This window comes from Euprymna scolopes, chromosome 6 (genome assembly GCF_053919585.1).
Source record: "Euprymna scolopes isolate OS-2025 chromosome 6, ASM5391958v1, whole genome shotgun sequence".
Classification (NCBI taxonomy): Eukaryota; Metazoa; Mollusca; class Cephalopoda; order Sepiida; family Sepiolidae; genus Euprymna; species Euprymna scolopes.
Window position 1 is genome coordinate 145,141,609 of NC_136487.1, and position 22,318 is coordinate 145,163,926.

General features: G+C 35.2%; 1 protein-coding gene across 2 annotated transcripts in view; it reads left to right on the forward strand.

Moving 5' to 3' along the window:
* The window catches only part of LOC145278027 (ammonium transporter Rh type A-like), a 70,970-nt gene that overhangs the window by 1,921 nt on the left and 46,731 nt on the right, over positions 1 to 22,318 (forward strand). For both annotated transcript variants that reach the window (XM_080130238.1, XM_080130237.1), the window contains exon 2: positions 20,425 to 20,672. In XM_080130238.1, coding sequence (XP_079986364.1) covers positions 20,531 to 20,672 — 142 coding nt within the window. In that variant the 5' untranslated portion in view covers positions 20,425 to 20,530. The remainder of the gene's footprint in view (positions 1 to 20,424; positions 20,673 to 22,318) is intronic.

Sequence of the window (22,318 nt, forward strand, 5' to 3'; positions counted from 1 at the left end):
TATCGAGTCGTTATTTCAAAAGTAAAAACAAACAAAATCAGTATTTCAGCGCTATCAGTTAGAATGGAAACAGAAACTGTAGCATTCAAAACGGGGGGGGGGGCTCCACTGTACAAACGTGACACGCATACGAACCGATAAGAAATTAAAAATCAATTAAGATGAATATACAAAATGTATAACGATTTTGTTTTCAATTTTGACCTTAAAAACTAATTTAAAAGACTAAAGATCCATACAAGAACGGTTCGTAAAAAATCTTATCATTTGAGACCCCTAGCGCCGCTCTGCGATTTTTCAGTTTCAGATAGAGTTTGAAAATATGGAGATAGCTAGATAGACAGACAGACATGCAGACGTGTAGCTTTTTATATATTAGATGACACGGATCCGTACGTTTAGATATCCATACAAATGATCGGAGTAACTTTGATATCGCAATAATTTATTCATATAAGTAGATACAGCAAAGTTTGTGAGTTGCGTTACGGCATCTCAACTCGATTTTAGGTGATCAAATGCCGAGCGTATGTGTGAGACACGTGTTGCTAACGATCAGTCTAGTAATTATAATTGCAACTGGTCCCATGAAGAAAAATTTCAAAAACTACCTGGTGAATATTCTCGGTAAACCGAGCGAAAGAGAGATATGAATAGTGACGCTTAATAGGACGATAACAATCCTTAACATATTTTTCGGTTATAGTGAAATAGCCGGTGAATGTCTGGCATCCGATAGGATGCCTCATCCCCAGCAAAAAAAAAAAAAGATTTTAAAATTGTAGAATAAGTTGCTATTTTTTCCTATAATTATAATTAAACACGCGAGTCTAATCCTACATCCACAACGTAGGTAGGTGCAACGGTATAGACTACAACATTTTTAATATAATCGGTATTTTACGTTATAATTTTCAAGTTTACTCTTGCTTTGCACAATAATTTTCGATTTTGAACGTAAACACTTAAATCCTAAAACTAATTTAGAGACACGGCGTTACTCGGGAATAAACGTGGACTTTCGTGCGTCTCTAGTTCGAACCTAATATTACAAAATTTTTATCGTTATTTTATTTTCACTTTTTTATGTTTTTTACAACTTAGGAATGCAATAAAGTAAAACGCTTCTGTATAGTTTAATCGCCATGAATATATTTTCACATACGGCATAAGCACGTCGACACACCGCTTCCTTTTTGGCCACCGAAGTGAAGCAATGTTGAGTCTGGTCAGTACTAAAATGGGTGACCAGTTGGGAATTCCAGGTGCTGTATGGGGTCTTCACTTACCTCAGCATTGTTTACAGTCGTTTTGGACCTTTCCTTGCTATTGGACTCAAGCAGTGTCGATTCAGGAGAGGTGTTGATTGTGCAACGCTTGACTTATAATTATACACGTTGCTACCTTTACAGGGGATATCTATTGTTTTTCGAGACTGAACGGAGGTTTCTAGATCAATATTTTCACGCCTTACTCCCTAGCTCTTGTTAAATATTGAGCACTGTTGAAGTAAATACTAAAATCTATACATATATCTCCCTACAACTTTATGCGTGTGTGCATAAAATACACACAGGCGCATGCACACACACACACACACACACACACACACACACACACACACACACACACACACACACACACACACACACACGCGCGCGCGCGCGCGCGCGTGCGCACATACACACACACACACATATTTATATATATATATATATATATATATATATATATATATATATATATATGGAAAAAAGGAAGAAAAACCTGTAGTTTCTAAGAAAATTTTCAACGTTTTGTCCCCATTTTCGGGGATTTCTTCAAGAAATGATAAAGATGATTGAAGAAAAAAAATATACCATGCCATGATGAGCAGAAAGAACTTCGTGTTTTCCTCTCTGAAAAGTGATATATATATATATATATATATATATATATATATATTCTTAGATTTTCTTCCGTTGTTCTATAACATCATAATTAGGGCTGTGACAACAGCATATTCTTTTCATTGCTTTGACTCTTGAGTATATATCCGTTAATATCTTATATGTTTTTTATATAGACTGATGTGCTTCTTGGTTGATTGACTGTGTCTTACTGTGTCGGATATATACTTGAGAGCCGAAAGAATTAAAATAATATTCTGTTGTCACAGCCCTAATTATAATATCATACCTACTTTTCTCCACACACACACACACACACACATGTGTGTGTGTGTGTGTGTGTGTGTGTGTGTGTGTGGTTGGGGGTGCATCAAGTTAGAACATAACGTATGCACATAAGGACGACGATAATGATATAGAGACAGCTAGCCTACCAACCAGGCGGTGTCTGGGAGTCTTAGTTTCATTTGTCTTTCCCTTTTATTTATTTTTTATTTTTAATTATTTATTTATTTATTTATTTATTTATTTTGCAGCGATGTCGTTTATAAAAAAATCTTCTGAAATATTAATTGAAAAATTAAATTTAATTCTTGCACTATCATTTGTCTATTGAAACGTCTTAGATTAAAACTAAACTGATTTTTTCATGTTGTTTCAATCTTTATTTATTAAATTATTAATGGATTTAATAATTAAATTAAATTATATTAATTTAGCTGCAAATAACTTTCTAAACATTTCAAGCATTCAATACAACAGGATTTGCTAAGGATTTCAAAGTCGGTTTCTATCGCTGTATCGTTATTTTTCTTCATGGCAAGTGCTTCTATAAGCTTCAATTTGCAGTAGTCCCTTGCAAAACTTTCAGACGTTAAGATCCGAATAAAGTGTAGTATCTGTTCGGATGCTACTTAATCTATCAGTGAATGACAATTTCTTTTAGACTGAGGCGATTTTATTTTTGTTTCAATTCAGAGTGGCTTTTTGAGGGAGCTTGATTTTCTCGCCAGTAAAAATATTGTGTCTAACTTTGCCCTCATGAGGAAGCAAGTAAATAGAAAGGTTCTGGCCTTTAGGCTAGGAACAAAGTGTTGTATCTGTTCTGATGCTACTTAATCTATTTTGTCTTCGATCGGTGAACTAGAGTCCTTCTAGACTGAGGCAATTTAAAAAAAATAGTAGTAATTCAAAGTGCCTCTTTTGAAGGAGCTGGAATCTCCCATATTAATAATAGACCTTGCGTTTAACTTTGCCTTTATGGAGACGTAAGTAATTAGGAACTCTTAAACGTAGACTGGCAACTCTGCTCACCCTTTTTCTAGTGATATATTTTTCGCTGGTGATCTGCAGTAAAATAATGTGCAGTTCTAAGAGGTCCACCTTCGCAAGCTTTACGTTCTGGCATTGTGAGAAAGAGCTAGTTTATTGCTAATCGACCGAGGTACTCTCACCGGTGAATGTCTTCGGGGCTATCGCTGTGATTTTACGTTCAACCAGAGTGTTCCTTCTCTGAGGTGCTCGGCAAGGGATATTTTCCTCGCCCCCCCCCCAACCACCACAAAAAATCAATATATTAAACCATTCCTGTAATTACCTAGTCCGTTTTAACTGCGGTGTGGTGCCGTTTTTGCGCAGTTCTAGAAGATCCAACCTCCCAAGTTTTGCCTTTTATCTTTGAGAATGAGTTTACTAGGGTTATGACAACAGCATATTCTTTTCATTGTTTTTACTCTCGAGTATATATCCGACACAGACATAATTAATCAAACGAGAACCACATCAATCTACTTAACAACATATAAGATATCAATGAATATATACCTGAGGATCCAAATAAGGAAAAGAATATGCTGTTGTCATAGCCCTATTTTTTTACTAATCGCCTGAGGCGCCCATATTGACGAATGCCGACGAGGTTAGCCATGCACATTTGAAGGTCAGAGTGCCCCTCCTTGGGGGTGCTGACTTCTCAATCAACTTTTCGACCCTGGTGTCATAGTTCTTGTAGTGAGATAGAACTAAATACCTCCTCCTCAGGGGTGCTGGCTTTTTAACCCCCACTTTCCTAACCTTGTGTCATCCCTGTGTAGTGGGAGGGAAATACATTAATAAATAATCACTCGTGACGCACCTGCCGTTTACAGAGAATGGGCAGTGATTACTGGGCTCTCCTAATACATGCCCTGGACCCAATATTATGATTTTTATGCATTTTTTAAAAATTTCTATAATTTTCAAGTTATGATTAACTTTTTTATGCATGCCAAACGCGAACATAGGTCCGTATTATTTGGCTCGTTCGGATTGTTGTTATCATCTTGGGTGTTATTAGCACAACGTTTCGGCCGATGTGGTCTCCAGCCTCCATCAAATGTATTTTGTCGAACTTGGAAATCTGTACGGAATTCAATCCACATGGGTAGCACGTTCTTGTTCCGCTAGCAACTGACTACTAGAAGTATTAAGTAATGTGTAATTGCATTTTAGTATCGCTCGTGCCGAAGATTGGAGCTTCAATCTGAAGACTATCACTTATATTTATATCTGGGACGCCTCCTCTCCTTGTGGGCGTCTAGTATGTAGTTTAGGAGCATTACCTCTACTTTTAAATGTGTATTTTATTTTAGACGTGGTCTATTTAGGAGGCGACTGTCGACAGCATATATGTTGTATCTTTGACTCGTCTTACTTTCCACCGTTATACTTCCTTCATGTACATGAGCATAGATGGTTTCAAGAATAATGTTAAGTTTGCAGGTTGAAACAAGTAACATAGAAAGCAATACAAATGACCACTCAACAAACAAAGGTAGATCAAATAAGAAGTGTATTAGGAAAAGGCACATTTACAGGATATTTACATAATGGTGTCAAATAAGAGAGTCTTTGCTGGAGAAACATATCTGCTCTCGGCGGCCTTCGGTGGCTTCTGGTGAACACACACTCAGACAAACTGAGTCTTCCTATTTATGTGTAATTACTATCCACATATGCAAATGAATGTGTGCCACCACAACACCCTCCTCTCAAGATTTGAAGTCGCACAGATTTCAATATCTTTTTCTCTTGGGATTTAACATTAATGGTTCATCAAACTTTCTTTTTCTACCTGTATATTGAGGCGGTTCCAAATTAAAGGATTCGTATGTGATGTCCATGGTTTCCTCCTCTTCGACTGCTGTTGTATAATCGCCATCTTGAGTGTGGCGTTTTTTTATTTGGTTCAGGTGCCTTTTATGTATATTTTGTGGACCTTTAATCATGTATGTACAATCACCAATGCGTTTATCCACTACTCCACATTCCAAGTAAGAAGTGTTATTCCTGTAGCACTTGAAATATACTCGGTCTCTCGAGTTATATTTCTTTCTTATCATGTGTGTAGTGTTTCGGACAATTGCCTGTCTTGGCAATAGTTTATCAAACGCTGATTTCACCTTTCTGGCAAACATTAAATCAGCTGGTGATATGTTTGACGGGGTATTAGGGTGCGGTGTTATCCTATATATTTGCAAAAATTGTTGCAAAGCTTTTTCCGTTGGTATCCCAATGGATTTTTTCAACGCTCGTTTTAACGTGTCCACGAAACTCTCCGCAAGGCTGTTCGATCTTGGATGATACGGCGGAGTCGTGATGTGCTTTACTTGGAATGTGTCACAAAATTCTTTAAAGTCTGTGGATGTAAATTGAGTTCTATTGTCAGTGACCAGTGTGTCTGGTACACCAAATCGTGCAAATAACTCGTGTAGGAATCCTATTGAGTTGTTCGTTGTTAGATTCCTACAATGCATTACCTCAGGCCATTTTGTATAACTATCTACTACAATTAAGTAGTAATTTTCTCCTACTGGACCAGCGAAGTCCATGTGGATTCTCGACCATGGGTGGTCGGTTTTCGGCCAATGTTTGTGTACTATAGGTGGGGATTTTGCCGCTAACTGGCATCCTTCACATCTATTTATTGTTGTAGCTATGTCGACGTCCATGTTACGCCAGTATACGTAGCTCCTCATTAGAGACTTCATCCGGTTTATCCCCGGATGTCCTGTGTGGAAGTCTCTCCAAATCCTCTTCTGCAACGTTTTAGGTATTACTACTCTCTCGCTATATAATAACACATCGTTACATATGGAAAAATATTTCCTGAACCTTTTTGTCATTTATAATTTTTTCTTTTATATCATTTATATATTCATCTTTATCGGCTTCTCTTTTAATGTCAGACAATGTTACCGGTAGTTCTTTAATAATGTTTGCTACCATATTTTTCACTTCGACATTTGTTCGAATTGCTGCAATCACTGATTCTTCCAAATTATGTTTCTGTGGTATCAGTCTTGAAAATCCATCCGCATTGCAAATCTTTTTCGATGCTAGATGTTATAGCTGGAAATCGTAATTCAGTAGGATCGTACCCCAGCGCAGCAATCTATTTGCGGTGTATACAGGCAATCCTTTTTTTTGATCCGTAGATTGTGACTAATGGTTTATGGTCGGTTTCAAGTATGAATTGTCTACCATATAAATATCGGTGGAATTTAGTCACTGCAAAGATTATAATCAACGCTTCTTTTTCAATCTGTGAATACGCCTTCTCTGCTGGAATCAGCGTTCTCGAAGCGTAAGCTATCGGCTTTCTAGATCCATTAGGCATGATATGTTGAATGCATGCTCCTATGCCGTAGGAAATAGCGTCACTAGCGACGACTATATTTAATTTTGTGTCATAGTGAGTTAGAAATAATTCAGATGTTAGTGCGCTCTTTATTTTTTCAAAAGTGGTTTGACATTCTTGCGTCCAGTTTCAAGGTGTGTCCTTTTTTAGCAGCTCATTAAAGGGAGCTCGCAAATTATGCATCCCTTCAATAAAAGATTGGTAATAATTTGCGAGTCCTAAGAAACTCTGCAAGGTTGTTACGTTATTAGGTGCTGGCATGTTTTTTATTGCCGCAAATCTTTCTGGGTCTGGACGTCGCCCATGTTTATTTATTATATGTCCAAGATACTTAATTTCGCTCATGCAAAAGTCGCATTTATTTTCTTTTACTTTAAACCCGAATTCTTGTATTCGAGTGAATACTTGTTTTAAATGCTCCTTATGTTCTTCTAGGTATTTGCTCCTGATAACAATGTCGTCCAGGTATGCACATGCGCACTCAATACCACTTAGCATGGTGTCCATCGCTTGTTGAAAAATGGCAGGCGCTACTTTGATGCCAAAGCGGAACCGGTTGTATTTGTACAATCCCTTATGCGTGTTGATGCATAGAATTTTTGAGCAATTCTCCTCGACCGGTATTTGTAAATACGCGTCGTTCAAGTCTATATTGGAGAAGATATTACCACCATTCAACTTTGTGAATATTTCCTCTGGGCTTGGTAATCTTGTAATATGGAGTTTAGACCTGTCGAAAAGTCTGCGCACACTCTGATTTCACCATTCTTTTTCTTTACATATACGGTGAGGGCTGCCCAGTCGCTATGTTCTATTTTTGATAGTATTCCTGTCTGTTCCAGTCTGTCTAATTCTTTATTAATCTTTTCCAACCCAGCGAACGGAACGTTTCGCTTTTTTCTAAAAATTGGGCTGGTGTTTTCTTTAAGTTCAAACGAGGCCTTAAATTTATTGCAACGACCTAATTTAGTCATAAATATATTAGGGAATAATTTTTTAAGTCCTCTTTTATATTTTCTGTTTTTGGAGTAGTACATTCTATTTTTTTACAGAATGTATTAATTGGCTTATCCCAGAGTCCAAATTTCTCAATTAAATCTATTCCAAACAGGTTTTCGCTATTTTTCAATGCGAACATTTTTAATTTCTTCGTAATCCCTTTCAATTTTATCGGAAGGATAACTTCTCCTTGACATTTTATCTCACCACCAATTACCATCCGAGCTGATTTACTTGTTTTCATCATGGTTGGTTTACCCAACTTTTTCTATGTATTCAAATTTATTATAGAAATATCGGATCCTGAATCCAATTGTAATTTTATTGGCGTTTTAAATATTTCTGTTTTTATGTATTTTCGCCGATTTTTGTCTAATTTTTCATTTGGTTTTGTTTGCTGTACTCTCTTTCTGGTGAAATCTTTATATCTGCAACAATCGCTTTTGTGTCCGACTTTCTTGCAAATGTAGCATTTTTTCTTCTTATAAGGGTAATCCGATTCCCAATGTCTTTCTGCGCATCTCTTACAGTTATATCTAGGAAGAAACTTGTTACATTCTTTACTATAAGTATACTTATTATATTTGGAATATCTCGTTCTTGGTTGGTGTGTATGGTTTTCTAACCTTTCTTACATATGCCACTCCGGATTATTCTATCTTTTTTTAATCCATTTTTAGTGTAATGACCCTTTCACAATCCTCTGCTAATTTCTGAAGTGTACAATCTTGCTCAGATTCCAGCTTAGACAACACTCGTCTGCGTATTTCTGCATTTTTCTTGTGCGAAGATTAGGCATTAGAAATCTTCTACTGTTAGTTCCGCTAGCTTAAAATTATCACAGTTTTTATTGACAACTGATGCGTATGTCAAATAATCTTAGTTGTCCATCTTCCTAAGGTTCATACACAACCATCTCTTATGAAAAAGAGATATATTCGGATTAAATAATTCTTTTAGTCATTTTACAGCTTCCATGACATCTGATTCCGTAGTTTTTTTAGGTAGTGTATAATCTACGAACTTGCTGTGTGCTCTTACACACAACTTCCTGAGTAAAAGGCTCACTTTCTGGCTATTTGGCCAACTTTTGCAGTCCAGTTGAAAGACATCGTCGTATCTTGTATAGTATGCTTCAAAAGTCTTTTCTTCCTCCGGCACATAATTAAATGTGTCCATGCTATTAAATATAGTTGTATGCGAGAAATTAGCACTGTCGACATTTTCTCGATTAGTCTTTAATAGTTCCAGTGTTTTAGCAAAACGTTCATTTTGCCTTTCTTCATATTCAAATTGTAATTTCTTCTGCCTTTCTTCTTGTTCAAATTGTAATTTCTTCTGCCTTTCTTCTTGTTCCATTTGCAATTTCAATAATGTCTCCTCTCTACGTGCATCTAGCTAAGATTGCGCCTTTTGTTGCATCTGCAAAAATTGCATTAACATTCTAGATAAATCTTCCATTTTTTTGTATCCTTCAGTAGCAGTAATGCAGTTACGAAGAAAAATTGTACAATTTCACATGCAACACAATATCCGTACCATATAAAATGGCTTGTGTAACAAAAAATTGTTCATAGTTCCTGTTTTCAATAGTAATATCGCTGCTCGAATAATATTTTCTCACTTCGCTAGCGAGTCAAGCTCATCCAACCACAACATAAGAACTGAGGCTTTTGCTGAAACCACAAAATACGATTTACTTTTCCGTTTTTAGACATTTCCTAATAAATAACAGCCGAACTTAAGTACAACGCTTTCCATAGAAAAAAAAAAAGTTTTTCAACTCAAGTCACAATTGAAAAAAATAAAATGTATGGACTACATTTAATTTTTTTCTTTTTTTTTGTGTGACGTTTTACTGTATTATATCCGTTATCCAGTGACAACTTTAGTTTAAAAAATCTTTTCTGGATTTTAGTTTAACTGTGGTATTTTTTTTTTAAATACCGAAGAGAAAAATTTGGTTTACCAAAAAGTCTTTAGTTGGTATTTACAGCAATTTAGGAAATCCACTGGTGAACTTCTTTTTTCTTCGTATGTTACTTCCTTGTAATTTAGTAATACGAATCTGTTCTTCGTAATTTAGTAATACGAATCTGTTCTTCGTAATTTAGTAATACGAATCTGTTTGTCGTTTTACAAAAATTCACTTTTACAGTTTGTTATTTTTTTAAGATGGATTCCACGGCAAACGGCGTAAATCGTCGGGGTTTTTTTTGCCACGTTCGAGTTTTTTTTTCTTTGAGACTGCAATTAAAGGTTTTGGTTTGTCTCTTTTTTTCCGACTAGTATTTTAGTATATAAAATACTATTAATCGAGGTTACTTTTTTTAACCTGAATCTAGTTTTTGTTCTTGGAATTTGGGAAACAACCGTTTCTTTCTTTTAGTGGTGTACTTCGCGAGGAAAATATTTTACAGTTTTCCAATGTCGCTGAATTATTCATTTATTCCGCTTGAGTCCAACTTCTCTTTAGCGTAAAATCCGGTTTTACGACTATTTCGTTCGTCAAAACTTATATTCCTTAGAAAGGTCAACCGTTGCGTTGTACTTTTTTTTTTTAGTGAGTTCTTTCCATTTCTTCGTCAAACTGTTATATTTGACGTTCATCCTCGTCGTCACTGTTAAGTTTGCAGGTTGAAACAAGTAACGTAGAAAGCAATACAAATGACGACTCAGCAAACAAAGGTAGATCAAATAAGAAGTGTATTAAGAAAAGGTATGTTTACAGGATATTTACATAATGGTGTCAAATAAGAGAGTCTTTGCTGGAGAAACATATCTGCTCTCGGCGGCCTTCGGTCGCTTCTGGTGAACACACATTCAGACTAACTGAGTCTTCCTATTTATGTGTAATTACTATCCACATATGCAAATTAATGTGTGCCACCACAACAAATAATGATAAGAATATATATATTAGTAGCCTGGCAAGACCACAGGGGAAACAAAGAAAGCAGCAAAACTGAAATTGGCCTGTAGGACACTATATTAACAAATGTATGGCACATTTGGACATATATTATCATTTTGAAAATATAAGTGCGTTTCTACCAATTGTAATAAAATTGTAACCACAGAATAATATTAAAATCCCCAAAATGCCTACAAATTTTCATGTAGTTTCGTCCTATAGAACCAAAGGTATGAGCATTTCACTGTTCAATTTTGCTATCAGTATATATCTATATATATATATATATATATATGTGTGTGTGTGTGTGTGTGTGTGTGTGTATAGATAGATAGATAGATATATAGATAGATAGATAGATAGATAGATAGATAGATATACCAGCTTTCTTTGGCAAATTTACAAAATCCAAATATCAGGAACTACTGATCAGAATTTAACAAATGAAGGCTTGTTGGAAATGAATTTACCTAAATTGTGTGGTAGGCTATGTGACATTTACCCTTAATGTCGCATATTAAGGGGATCGTCCATCAACCAGAGCCTACTTTTGGCGAATTTTTACAGCGATAAAATGTTTTAATCATAGTCATTTGTTTTCCTAGTTTTGCATATGAACTACAAAATATCTGATATTTCCCTAAAACCTCTGAGACCTTGATGGAGGGGAGAGGAAAACTTCGTGCTATGGTTTAAAATAAAACAACAAGGGAAGACTTGATTCCAAATATTTCTCATGTGTTATATCTCCTTTCTTTTGTTTTAATACATAAAGTAAATTTCACAGTGTATAACGATTATTTGATTCTGGCGATATTCATAATCGTACCCTATTTCCAAAAAAGGAGAGGTATATGACATATGAGAAATTCGTCAGGCAACCCTGAACCATTCAACGCTCTAGAAATAAAAACTTTTATTTTCTATAGCGTCGAATGGTTCAGGGTCGCCTGAGGAAGTCTCACTGACTGAAACAGATTGCAGTTTGTAGCGACCAAATGTAACTGTTTAGCTTCGAATATATATATATATATATATATATATATATATATATATATATATATATATATATATATATATACTAGCATAAGTGCCCGGCCTTGCCCGGGTGTTTGGAGGTGTATGTTGAGCAAAAAAATAAAAAAGTGTTAGTAGGAAGGCAGGCTCGAACCCGTACTGTGAAGGAGGAAAAGAACGGGGGAAAAAAACTGACGTCTATGCTGTTACGACCCCCGCCAAACTAGAAGTGACCTAGATTAAAATTAAGACTAGACAATCGAAAAGAGAGGATGACTTTAAAAAATATCGGCGAAAATAGTGACCCCCATGTTTAAAAGTGTACAGTGGAAGGTGAAGATATTAATGTGTTTAGCCAATTTTAGGATATTTGAAAGGTCGATCTTAAAACGATACTGATCTTGTAAAAATACGTCGCCTCTGTCGAAAGTTTTAGACAGACATGCAAACATACATGCATACATACATTTATATATTCGTAACTAATAGTTTTTGACCCAAACCGATTAAAATCTTGCCCTATCTCTGAATACCCTTTATGGCAAATTTCAAATGTTTAGATCAGAAATTGTCTGAGTAATTTGGTAGAGACCGTAGAGGTCAATTTTTTTTTTAAATGATCACTCTCTCACCACGAGAGAATATGACACAAAGTCGGAACGTAGGAATATTAGATAGTTCCGAAGAGGAGAAGCACTTTGTTCCTGCAAAAATAAGTCTGAATAGCCTCGTCGGTATTCCCTTCAGAAAACAAGCGATAAACTTGCTCCTCCCAAAAGCTGGGAGCCAAGACATGGTCTACACAGAACATTTGGCATCAGTCACATAGTGAAAATGCCATCGAAATGGTTTCTCGGGATTGGAACCTCGACTTACGTGTACTAGGAAAGTATACTCACCGATATTTACCTCTCTCCCACGGCGAGACGATGTGATACAAGGTCAGAAAGTAGGAAAATGAGTCAGTGCTCCAAAAGAAGAAGCACCTCGAACCTGCAAAAATATTCCTGAGTAGCCCCGTCGAAATTCCCCAGTGAGATCGCCTCAGGCAATCAGCGATAAACTTGATCCTCCTGGTTACGGTATTTGCCCGTCTTACGGTGTTATTTATAATGTTATTTGATTATATACATGTGTATACTGTACTGTATTTTGTTACTAGTTTATAATGCTGTATCTCGGGTTATACATACATACACACACACACACACACATATATATATATATACATGTATATATATATATATATATATATAGATAGATAGATAGATAGATAGATAGATAGATATCGCCTTTTTTCTAAAGTACACTTGGCACTTGTCACACGTCCTTTTATGGCGAATGTAAATATTATTATTAATATACTTATCTCATATACAAGTGGATCTGTTCTTTTTAATCTACTTAATTCCACCAATAAATAAATTCAGAAAATAGCAGTGACATAGATTTCATATTCCAAATTCAAAATATTTAGTGAAAGATTTTCATGTATAGACACAAGACCATAAAACACTGACATAATTTCTTCGGTCAGAGCAGTCATGTAATGGCCTCTCGTCAAGGACGATTATGGCATATGACCAATATTAAAAGAGCGCTAGTAACCTTAAATATTTCAGATTAGGGGTCAAAATAGTTCAAGTTCTCTCGAGTAACTTTGAGGAGCATCGTATATATATATATATATATATATATATATATATATATATATATATATATATATACACTAGCAGAAGTACCCATCGTTGACTGGGACGATATTATTTAATAAGAGTGTTCAGCAGAAAAGCCAACAAACGACTACCCGAAAAAATAAATATACAAGAAATAAATTTTACCATAGTCAATAAAAATTCAGTTCATGTTTTTTGTTGTTTTGAAATAGTTTTTAATACTATTTACTTGAAATAATTTCAGCGTACCGAAATTAAAACGAAATTTGAGGCGATAACTACTTAAATGAATTTTTATATAAAATACAAATGCCATAATCGAATATTCCTCAAGCACAAAATAACGGAAAACATTAAAATATGTTTATAAATATTCCTTACGTTGACGGAACTCTCCTAAATTGTTAACACAGAATGCTCAGGTGCCCCTCCTTCAAATTGAGAACGGGGCTCTTCATTTATAAGTCGTTGCACATTTGATTTTTTTTTAACCGGTTCGTGAATTAAAAAAAAAATTACAAACTACTTAAAATACAAACCAATAAACTTTTCTACCATAAAAGTAACTTTTATTGACTATGGTAACATTCATTTCTTGTATATTTATATTATTATATATATAAGATTTTCTCTTTGTAAGGAAACATCATGTTGTTGATCACTCTTGTCTACGAATGGAAACAAAGTTGATATAAAAATATATTTTCGCGAAAATTATCTTTAATTTCATTATATTTTGCTTAGGGAAAATATTTTGAGTATCAAAACCTATCTCTTTACAACCCCCTCCTTTTCATAACCTATCATACTTTCATCAACCACAGTCAATTTTCTGTAGGCTGTTTTTGAACCCAGTCAACGACGAGTACTTCTGATAGTATAATATAAAGCTGAACGTCTGTGTGTGTGTCTGGTCACCAATAGGCTCTTATATGTTTGACTATTATAGAAAACTGATCACATATAATGATAGAGGATTATCGAGACACAGTAATGGGTATGTTTGGTCTGGCATGATGATGATTCATTAAAATTGTGGGGTCTGCGTACGCGCCTGGTCCACAAAGTATGGAAATAAAAAAATTTTAAATTAAAAAGAACGTTTTCAAGTGTTTTTGATATAGATATACATAAGAACACTTTGATAAGTATATTTTAACTTAAATAGGGATGGTATAATATAATTGTGGGGTCTGCGTTCGCGCCTGGGCTCCATAGAATGGAAATAGGTACACACTTTAATAAATACTTTTCATATCTATCTGCGTAAGTATACTTTGATTGATTATATTTCAGTTTGAAGAAATATGGTATGATAAACTTATGGGGTGTTCGTTCGCGTTTGACCTCAATAGAATGGAAATATGTCACACAGTTTAACAAGTTTTTTTTAATATTAGAATATTTAATATCAGAATATTGTGATAAGTTTTTCAGTGTGAACAGGTATGGTATAATAAATTATGTGGTTTATCTATTTTATTTTTACTTTCATCATATTTTTCTTTGGTTTTGATACCCCCAAATTCGAAGCTATCTTTTTACAACCCTTCCTTTTCATAACCTATCATACTTTCATAAATCAGAGCCCATTTTCTGTAGGCTGTTTTTGACCCCAGTCAACGACGGGTACTTTTGCTAGTGCATATATATATATATATATATATATATATATATATATATATATATATTCTTGGGCGTGACACTATAGGCTCATGCCGCAAGGTAAAAACACTGAAGTTAAACAATTCCTCACTTGTGTTTTGACCGTCAAATGATGTATATGTAAGCAAAAATATTAATACTAATCTATCTGTCTCCTTGCTAAGTGTTTCATTAATAAAACTCACGAAATCACTTTTTTTGAATTTTACATTTTACTAAATCGAAATATTTTGGATAACACTTATCTAATATATACGTCAGAATGCTAGATAAAATTAAAAAAATTATACAGACGTTTATACATTCTTATCAATTTATTTATCTAAGCAGAGTTTGTCTATCAATTGGGACCGATTTAATCAATTTTTTAGAAGTAGTCTCGTTATTTGTACTTTTTGTAGATATTCGAATGACTGTTCTCATCTTGAGTGTTATTTTCACAACGTTTCAACCGATGTAACCTCCGACTTTCCTCGGGTGTACATTATCGAACTCGGAAATCTTTTTGTCGAACTCGGGAATTAGCACGGAATTTCGAACGGAACATTTATTTATTTCACGGTGGTAGCAAGCTCTCGGTCAGTCAGCAATGACTGCGTGGAAATCATAAGTAATTTGCAAGAGGAGTAATAAACGCTACTTATTCCTAAGCATTTCGAGGTCTAATGCTTCTCGTCAGAAGTTTACTAATTATAGTTTATTTGACATCTTACCATTCAAATTTTAAATTCCATCTTCCCCCCCCCAAGTCTAATAATACTCAATACATCAGTTGATTTTTTTAAGATTCTCACTTATATATATAAATAACAGCCAAAGTCCTCCGCCATCATCAGTTTCTAAGCACTTCTAATAATCTACTCCTTTGCTACTATATTTTCCCCTCATGCATTATGTCGTCTTAGAATGACTCACTTCTAAAGGAGACGTAATTGACGTAACCGTTAGTGAGAAACCCACCTCACCTCTCCTACTCGAATTGTCTTTAAACTTTTCTTTCTATTGTCTCTCACTTTCTCGCCCCCCCTCTCTCTCTCTCTCTCTCTCTCTCTCTTATAGATCATTTATATTATCTTTCTATTAGACATCATTTTATTCCGCTGCTAAGCGAACAGTTTTTGATTTCATATCGATCTGCGATTTATACAATTCACCCTTCAATTTGGGTGTTCAATATTTTACTCTTCTTTGGCTGTTGAACACGATATTTTAACTCGACTCTGGAACTAAATTCTGGATTTATAACTTCATGAATCATTTAATCTCAACATCTTTATTAACATACAGTTGAGAAAAAAAAATGGAAACGGCGCTAACTCTATACGAGTTTAACCGGCTTCCTCCAAAGGAGGAAGTTCCATGGTAGTATGAAATCCATAAGCGGTCCCCAGTCGCATGTATATTTCCATTAGGAGAAAATGACAACGTTAGGTTTTTGCAATTCCTGCAGGAAGGTGTCGACGTCCTCCGACATACAGCGCCTGGTATTCCCAAATTGTTCACCCATCTAGTACTGTCCAGGTTCAACGTTAACTTTTTTGATCTCATTGGAACCGGTGTGTCAACGTGATTATGCTGTATATACAGTTGACTCTTAACTTATAAATGGATATTATCTTTCCAGTGCTTTAGACACCTGCTTGAACAAAATCTCACCCTTCATTTCTCTAAGGATCTGCATTTATTGAACTAATTATTAGGGCTATGACAACAGAAAATGTTTTGACTCTCAAGTATATATCTGACACAGGCACAGTTAGTCAACCGAGAACAACATCATCACTTTATATAAACGCATATAAGATATCTCGAGAATAAAAACAATGAAAAGAACATGCTGTTGTCCTAGCCCTACTCATTATATAAGCTTATGTAATCAATTGCGACCATAAAGGTTTCTACGCTTTTTATTTTTATGTTATTATTATCACCATTATTTTTTTATTATGTTTTTTTTTGTTTTATTCTTTACTAGCATTTCAGTCCGGCGTCGCCCGGGTGTTTGGAGGTGTATGTTGAGCAAAAAAAAAAAAAAGTGGTTAATTTTTTAAAACTTTGACCCCTACTATGACCCTTTAAAATTTATTGTTTTGGGCTCAAATCAAGTTATTAAGTTAGATCCGTGTCCAAGGAACCTATATCTAAAATTTCAAGTGCTTAGACCCAAAATTGTCGGAGGAGTTTGGTAGACTTCTCAATGGTCAAATTGTTGAACTTTGACCCCTTAACAGCCAAATTTCTATCCGAAAACGGATTACAAAGATTTTCCCAAACCTCAGTTCCCTGTATATCAAATTTCGAGTCTTTAGACTGAAAATTGACAGAGTTATTGCGAAGGGAAATGTACACACACACACACACAGACACACAGATACACACACAGACACGTTCACTTTTATAGATACATAGATTATTTATTACACGTCAACTTTTTCTCTTTTCCCTACTCCCCCGGCCACCATTCTACATCATCTTTATAGATACCTCTCTTTATTTCTGCTTTTACATGCTTCTCAATCTTCTATACTCCCCTTCTCTAAAAAATACACGAATGCAGGCCTCTTTAAGAATGGACCCCATCTTAGCGAACTATTCCGCACCGTTCTAGCCTGAAAATAACTCCTACTTATACAACGGCGTCTTCATCTCTCTATTCTTCGGTTTCTTTCTTCCTTCTACCTTATATCCTATACAACATCCATCTGCATTCAATGTGTATATTTCAATTTTGGATGTTTATTTTCGGTCTTATTTATATTTTTATATCATTTTATGTTTGTTTACATGTTTATTATATTTTGCATTTTACTCGAAATGTAGCCTAAGCTAGATGTCACATTTCCTATATCTGTAACCTTACTCGCCTCTCCTGTTCTGATGAGAAGCATAAGGCTTCGAAATGCCTAAGTATAAAGGGCGTTAATAACTCATCTTCTCTTACTGAACTGACAAATAAATTTATATATGCCTATATTTATGTTATCTTTCATTCTATGTTTATACTCCATCAGCATATGTTCAGCTTCCTATATCTGGATACGTCTCAGTATAAAGAATCTATCCATATATTTTAAAACATTACATATATCTTTGTAAATATAGCTTCACCTGACGCGTATTTAAGCGAAGCCCACCATTAATTTGTTTGTAAACAAGCTGATGGTTAGAGCACTGTTGCGACGGGTGGGTGTGGATTTAATACACACTCGAAGAGAAATATTTACGGCACTGATTCGTGGTCCGATAGTGAAGGCTGCCGACTACCAATGCGGCAGTTATAGGTTCGATCCACGGCTGTATTTCTAGCTGCACTGATGAGTTGTGATACAACGAAACAGTACTTATGTGGATGACAATATATATATATATATATATATATATATATATATATATATATATATATATAGCACAAAAGTGAGTACACCTCTCACATTTTTGCAGATATTTAAGTATATCTCTTCATGGGAGAACGCTGATAAAATGACACTTTGACTCAATAAAAAGTAGTCTGTGTGCAGCTAATGTAATAGGGTTAATTTATTTTATCCTTCAAAATAACTCAGCATATAACCATTAAAATTAAAAGTTGTCAATATTAACATACATCATGTCAACTGTTAATATTTTGTGTAGCCACCATTATTATCTGGAACTTCATTTACTCTCCTGGGCATGGAGTTTATCAGAGCTCTAGAGGTTGCTATTGGAATGCTCTTCTATTCCCCCATGACGACGTTGCGCATATTTGAGACTTTGCTCACCGCTACCTTCTGCTTGGAGATCCCCAAAAGATGTTCTATTGGGTTCAAGTCTGCATATATGCTTAGCCAGTTCATCACCTTTCCCCCTCAGTCTCTTGAGTAAATCAGTGGTCGTCTTGGAGGTTGTTGCGGGTTAATGTCATGCTGGAATACTGGATTGCGACCCAGGTTTGGAAGGGATTGGATCGTGCTCTCCTGCAGTGGCCATTGCACATGTATCTTTGTACTCCTCACCTTAGTGCTGCCACACATGCTTGAAGCCATCGAAACCAAACAAATTAATCTCTATCTCATCAGACCATAAGACAAGGTTCCAGTAATCTATACGCTTGTTGGCATGGCTTTAGAAAACTGTTTGGGGGCTTTCTTGTGTATCATCTTCATAAGAAGCTTCCTCCTGAGGTGACCACTATGCACACCAAATTTGATGTTAAGTGCGGTGTATAGTCTGAGCACTAACAGGTTGATATTCCACCTCTTCAATCTCTGCAGCAATGCAGTCTTACGCCGATCTTTCAAGAAAACATTTGTTTGTGACGCTCAGCATGTGCGCTCAGGCCGAGACTTGTTCTGAGTGGACCCTCTCTTTTAAAACGCTGGGTGATCTTAGCCACTTTTCTGAGCTCAGTGTTGATAATCTTGGTGCCTAGGTCATCTTCATGTAGCGCAACAATACGCTTTTTAAGATCCTTAGAAAGTTGTTAGCCATGTAGTGTCATGCTGGAACTGTCAGTGACCAGTATGAGAGAGAGAGAAAAAGAGACAGAGAGAGTGTGTGTGTGTGTGTGTGCGTGTGAGTGAGTGAGTGTGTGTGTGTGTGAACTGCACTATAAATTTGAACATACTTGCTCTCTATGTACTCATGAGTCTAGTAGCAGTAATGAGTCACATGATATTTTTGTGGGAAAATGACAAGCAGTACTCAATTTGGACATTTTGCTGTACAGTTTTCTCTGGGTGTACTCGCTTCTGTTGGAAGAGGTTTAGCTTTTAATGGTTACAGTTTTAGTTATTTTACTTAAATTAAGTCTGTTATATAAGCTGCACACAGACTACTTTTCATTGTGTCAAAAAATCATTTTTTCAGTGTTTTCCCATGCAGAGATATATTTAAGTATCTGCAGAAATATGAGGGCTGTACTCACTTTTGTGATGCACTATATACTGCATATTGAACCCCCCCCCAAAAAAAAATATATATATTGCAGATAACCGACCGTATATTCCCGTCGAATTGTTTTATGCAGTCTTTTGCGAGAACTTCTGACTTTATCAATCGTCATTAGGCAAGATATTGCTTTGGCTTATTCATGAATAAGCCAGATAAAACATCTCGTACTGAAAGCGGCTACATTGAATAGATATCAGCTCTACTACATAATCAAGTTACCTTAATTGATGTTTCAATAAAAGGTTTAAAATAAAGCTGTAGTGTTGTTTTCTTTAGGGCGACAAATTTACCTTTCACCCTGTATTAACAAATTGTATGTAGGCGACGTTGGGAGACAACATTAAAGCTGTAATAATACGTGAACATACTGAAAAGCTGCGTGTGGATTATTATGTTTTTATTCAAATGATGTATATGCGAGTTTTTTCTTTGCTGACATTTGGTGATTTATTTTATTTTATATATATTTTTTTCTTTCATTTATTGGTAAGTTTGACCACAAAACGCCTCAAGTCATTACTCATAATTTTCTCAACGGTGACACTTCTACAGTCCTCGACGGTGTTTATTTGTCCGACCTCGCACCCCTTCAAAATACGAATAAAACTTATGTGATGCTATCTTATCATTAAACATCTTTATTTTCTTTTTCAGGAGAGTTCGACTACAGTCACAACCTTTTGCCTTTCAAAACGGGAATTCTGGGTGAGGATTTTCGGTTTGACGGTGAAAAGCGTCGGTCTGACAATTCTTAATCAAGATGGCGTGGTTTCGCGGGAAAATGAGCTTGTGCATTATGACTGTGCAAGTCGCCTTTATTATCCTTTTTGGAGTTCTGGCAAAATTTGGTGACGTTAAAAAACCGGGTGAACAGGAATCGAACGATCCACCAAAATATGCCAGTAAGTATAACTTATTTACGTTTTTTGTTTATCACAACAAGCCTGTGGTACAAGAGCCCTTTATGGAGAAACTCTTGAACTCCCCACATGTTAAGCCTTTTATTCCTATTTTCTTGTAATCGGGCGGGGGATGAAAGACACATAAAATCAAATCGGTGCTCTTTTCATCTCGAAATGTAAGTGCCCATTCATCTTGGAAATTGACAGATATTTATAAAATCTCAGTGCAATCGAGGTATACTGGTGTAAAAAGTAAAACTTTCTTTGCTGATGCCCGGATGTGAACAGCAAAATAACATTTCAGTCTCTTTGTTTTTTGTTTGTATCAATGTTTCTTTTTCTTTCTACCCCCCTCTCTCCCTCTGTTTATCTTTCCCTCTTATTATCAGTCTCTTTCCCTCTCGGTTAGAGGAGGGAAGCATTAAAAATCAGTTAGTATCGGGACCCAAAATACAACGGGATGCGTGCCTCAAAACTCCTAGTTGGGAATTGGAAACCGTTGCGGTGGTCGCAAAACGGTCTAATTTCGATCTCAACTTGAATAGCCTACGCAAACTAATAAACAAAAACACATTAAAAAATTATAGCCTTGGATAGTACCATATATATATATATATATATATATATATATATATATATATATATATATTAAAATGAATATATGAATATATTAATATATATTAAAATGAATATGTATGTATTAGATACGTTTGAAAGTCAAATCACAACGCAATATTATGATGATAAACAATATTTATTTGTTTAAAATTAATATGTTTTGAAGTAAGACGCCATCTTCAGAATTTTGCACATTTTCTTTCTTTTTTCTTTCTTACTATGGTGTTAAGGTGAAGAAGTAAATTCATTATTTAAAAAAGTCCGTATGTTGTTCCTCTGCAATGTTTTTTCTTTCTTTTTTATATTCCGCAAGAGAATTGGCTACGTGATATTCAGTAAAGATTATAGGTTCCCTGATAGAAGCGTTAATAAAATATTAAAATGAATGTATTAGATACGTTTGAAAGCTAAATCGCAATGCAATATTATGAAGGATAAACAATATTTATTTGTTTAATATTAATATATTTCGAAGTAAGATATCATCTTCAGAATGTTGTACATTTTCTTTCTTTTTTTCTTTTTTGCCATGGTGTTTCAGCTGGAGAAGAAAATCAGTTATTAAAATAAAGTCCTATGTTGTCTCTCTGCAGTGTTTTTTTTATGCCGGAAGAGAAGGATGTAAAAACTGCTGCAGAGGAATAACATGCGGACTTTCTGTTAATTACTATTTTTTCTCTCCAAACCAACACCATGGCAAGAAAGATTCGGTAACTGTGATTACAGGATGTATGGGTAACCTGGTTTATATTCCTTGTGCATAAAAAATGTCGTCAATCTCTAGCTTTGGGGGGATATTAACTACTGTTATAATTTTCAAAGCTTTGAAGTCCAAAATGTTAATAAATACAAATAAAACTAAACAAACATAAATACATTCTACAAGAAACATATTAGAACCCTGTGAAGATTCTGACTTTCATACGATACGCCTGAAGAAGGGCGGAGCTTTACCTAACCGAAATATTGTAAAAATAAGAGCAGTCCGAAGAATCGAAACAATACAAAGGATATATTGATATATAACG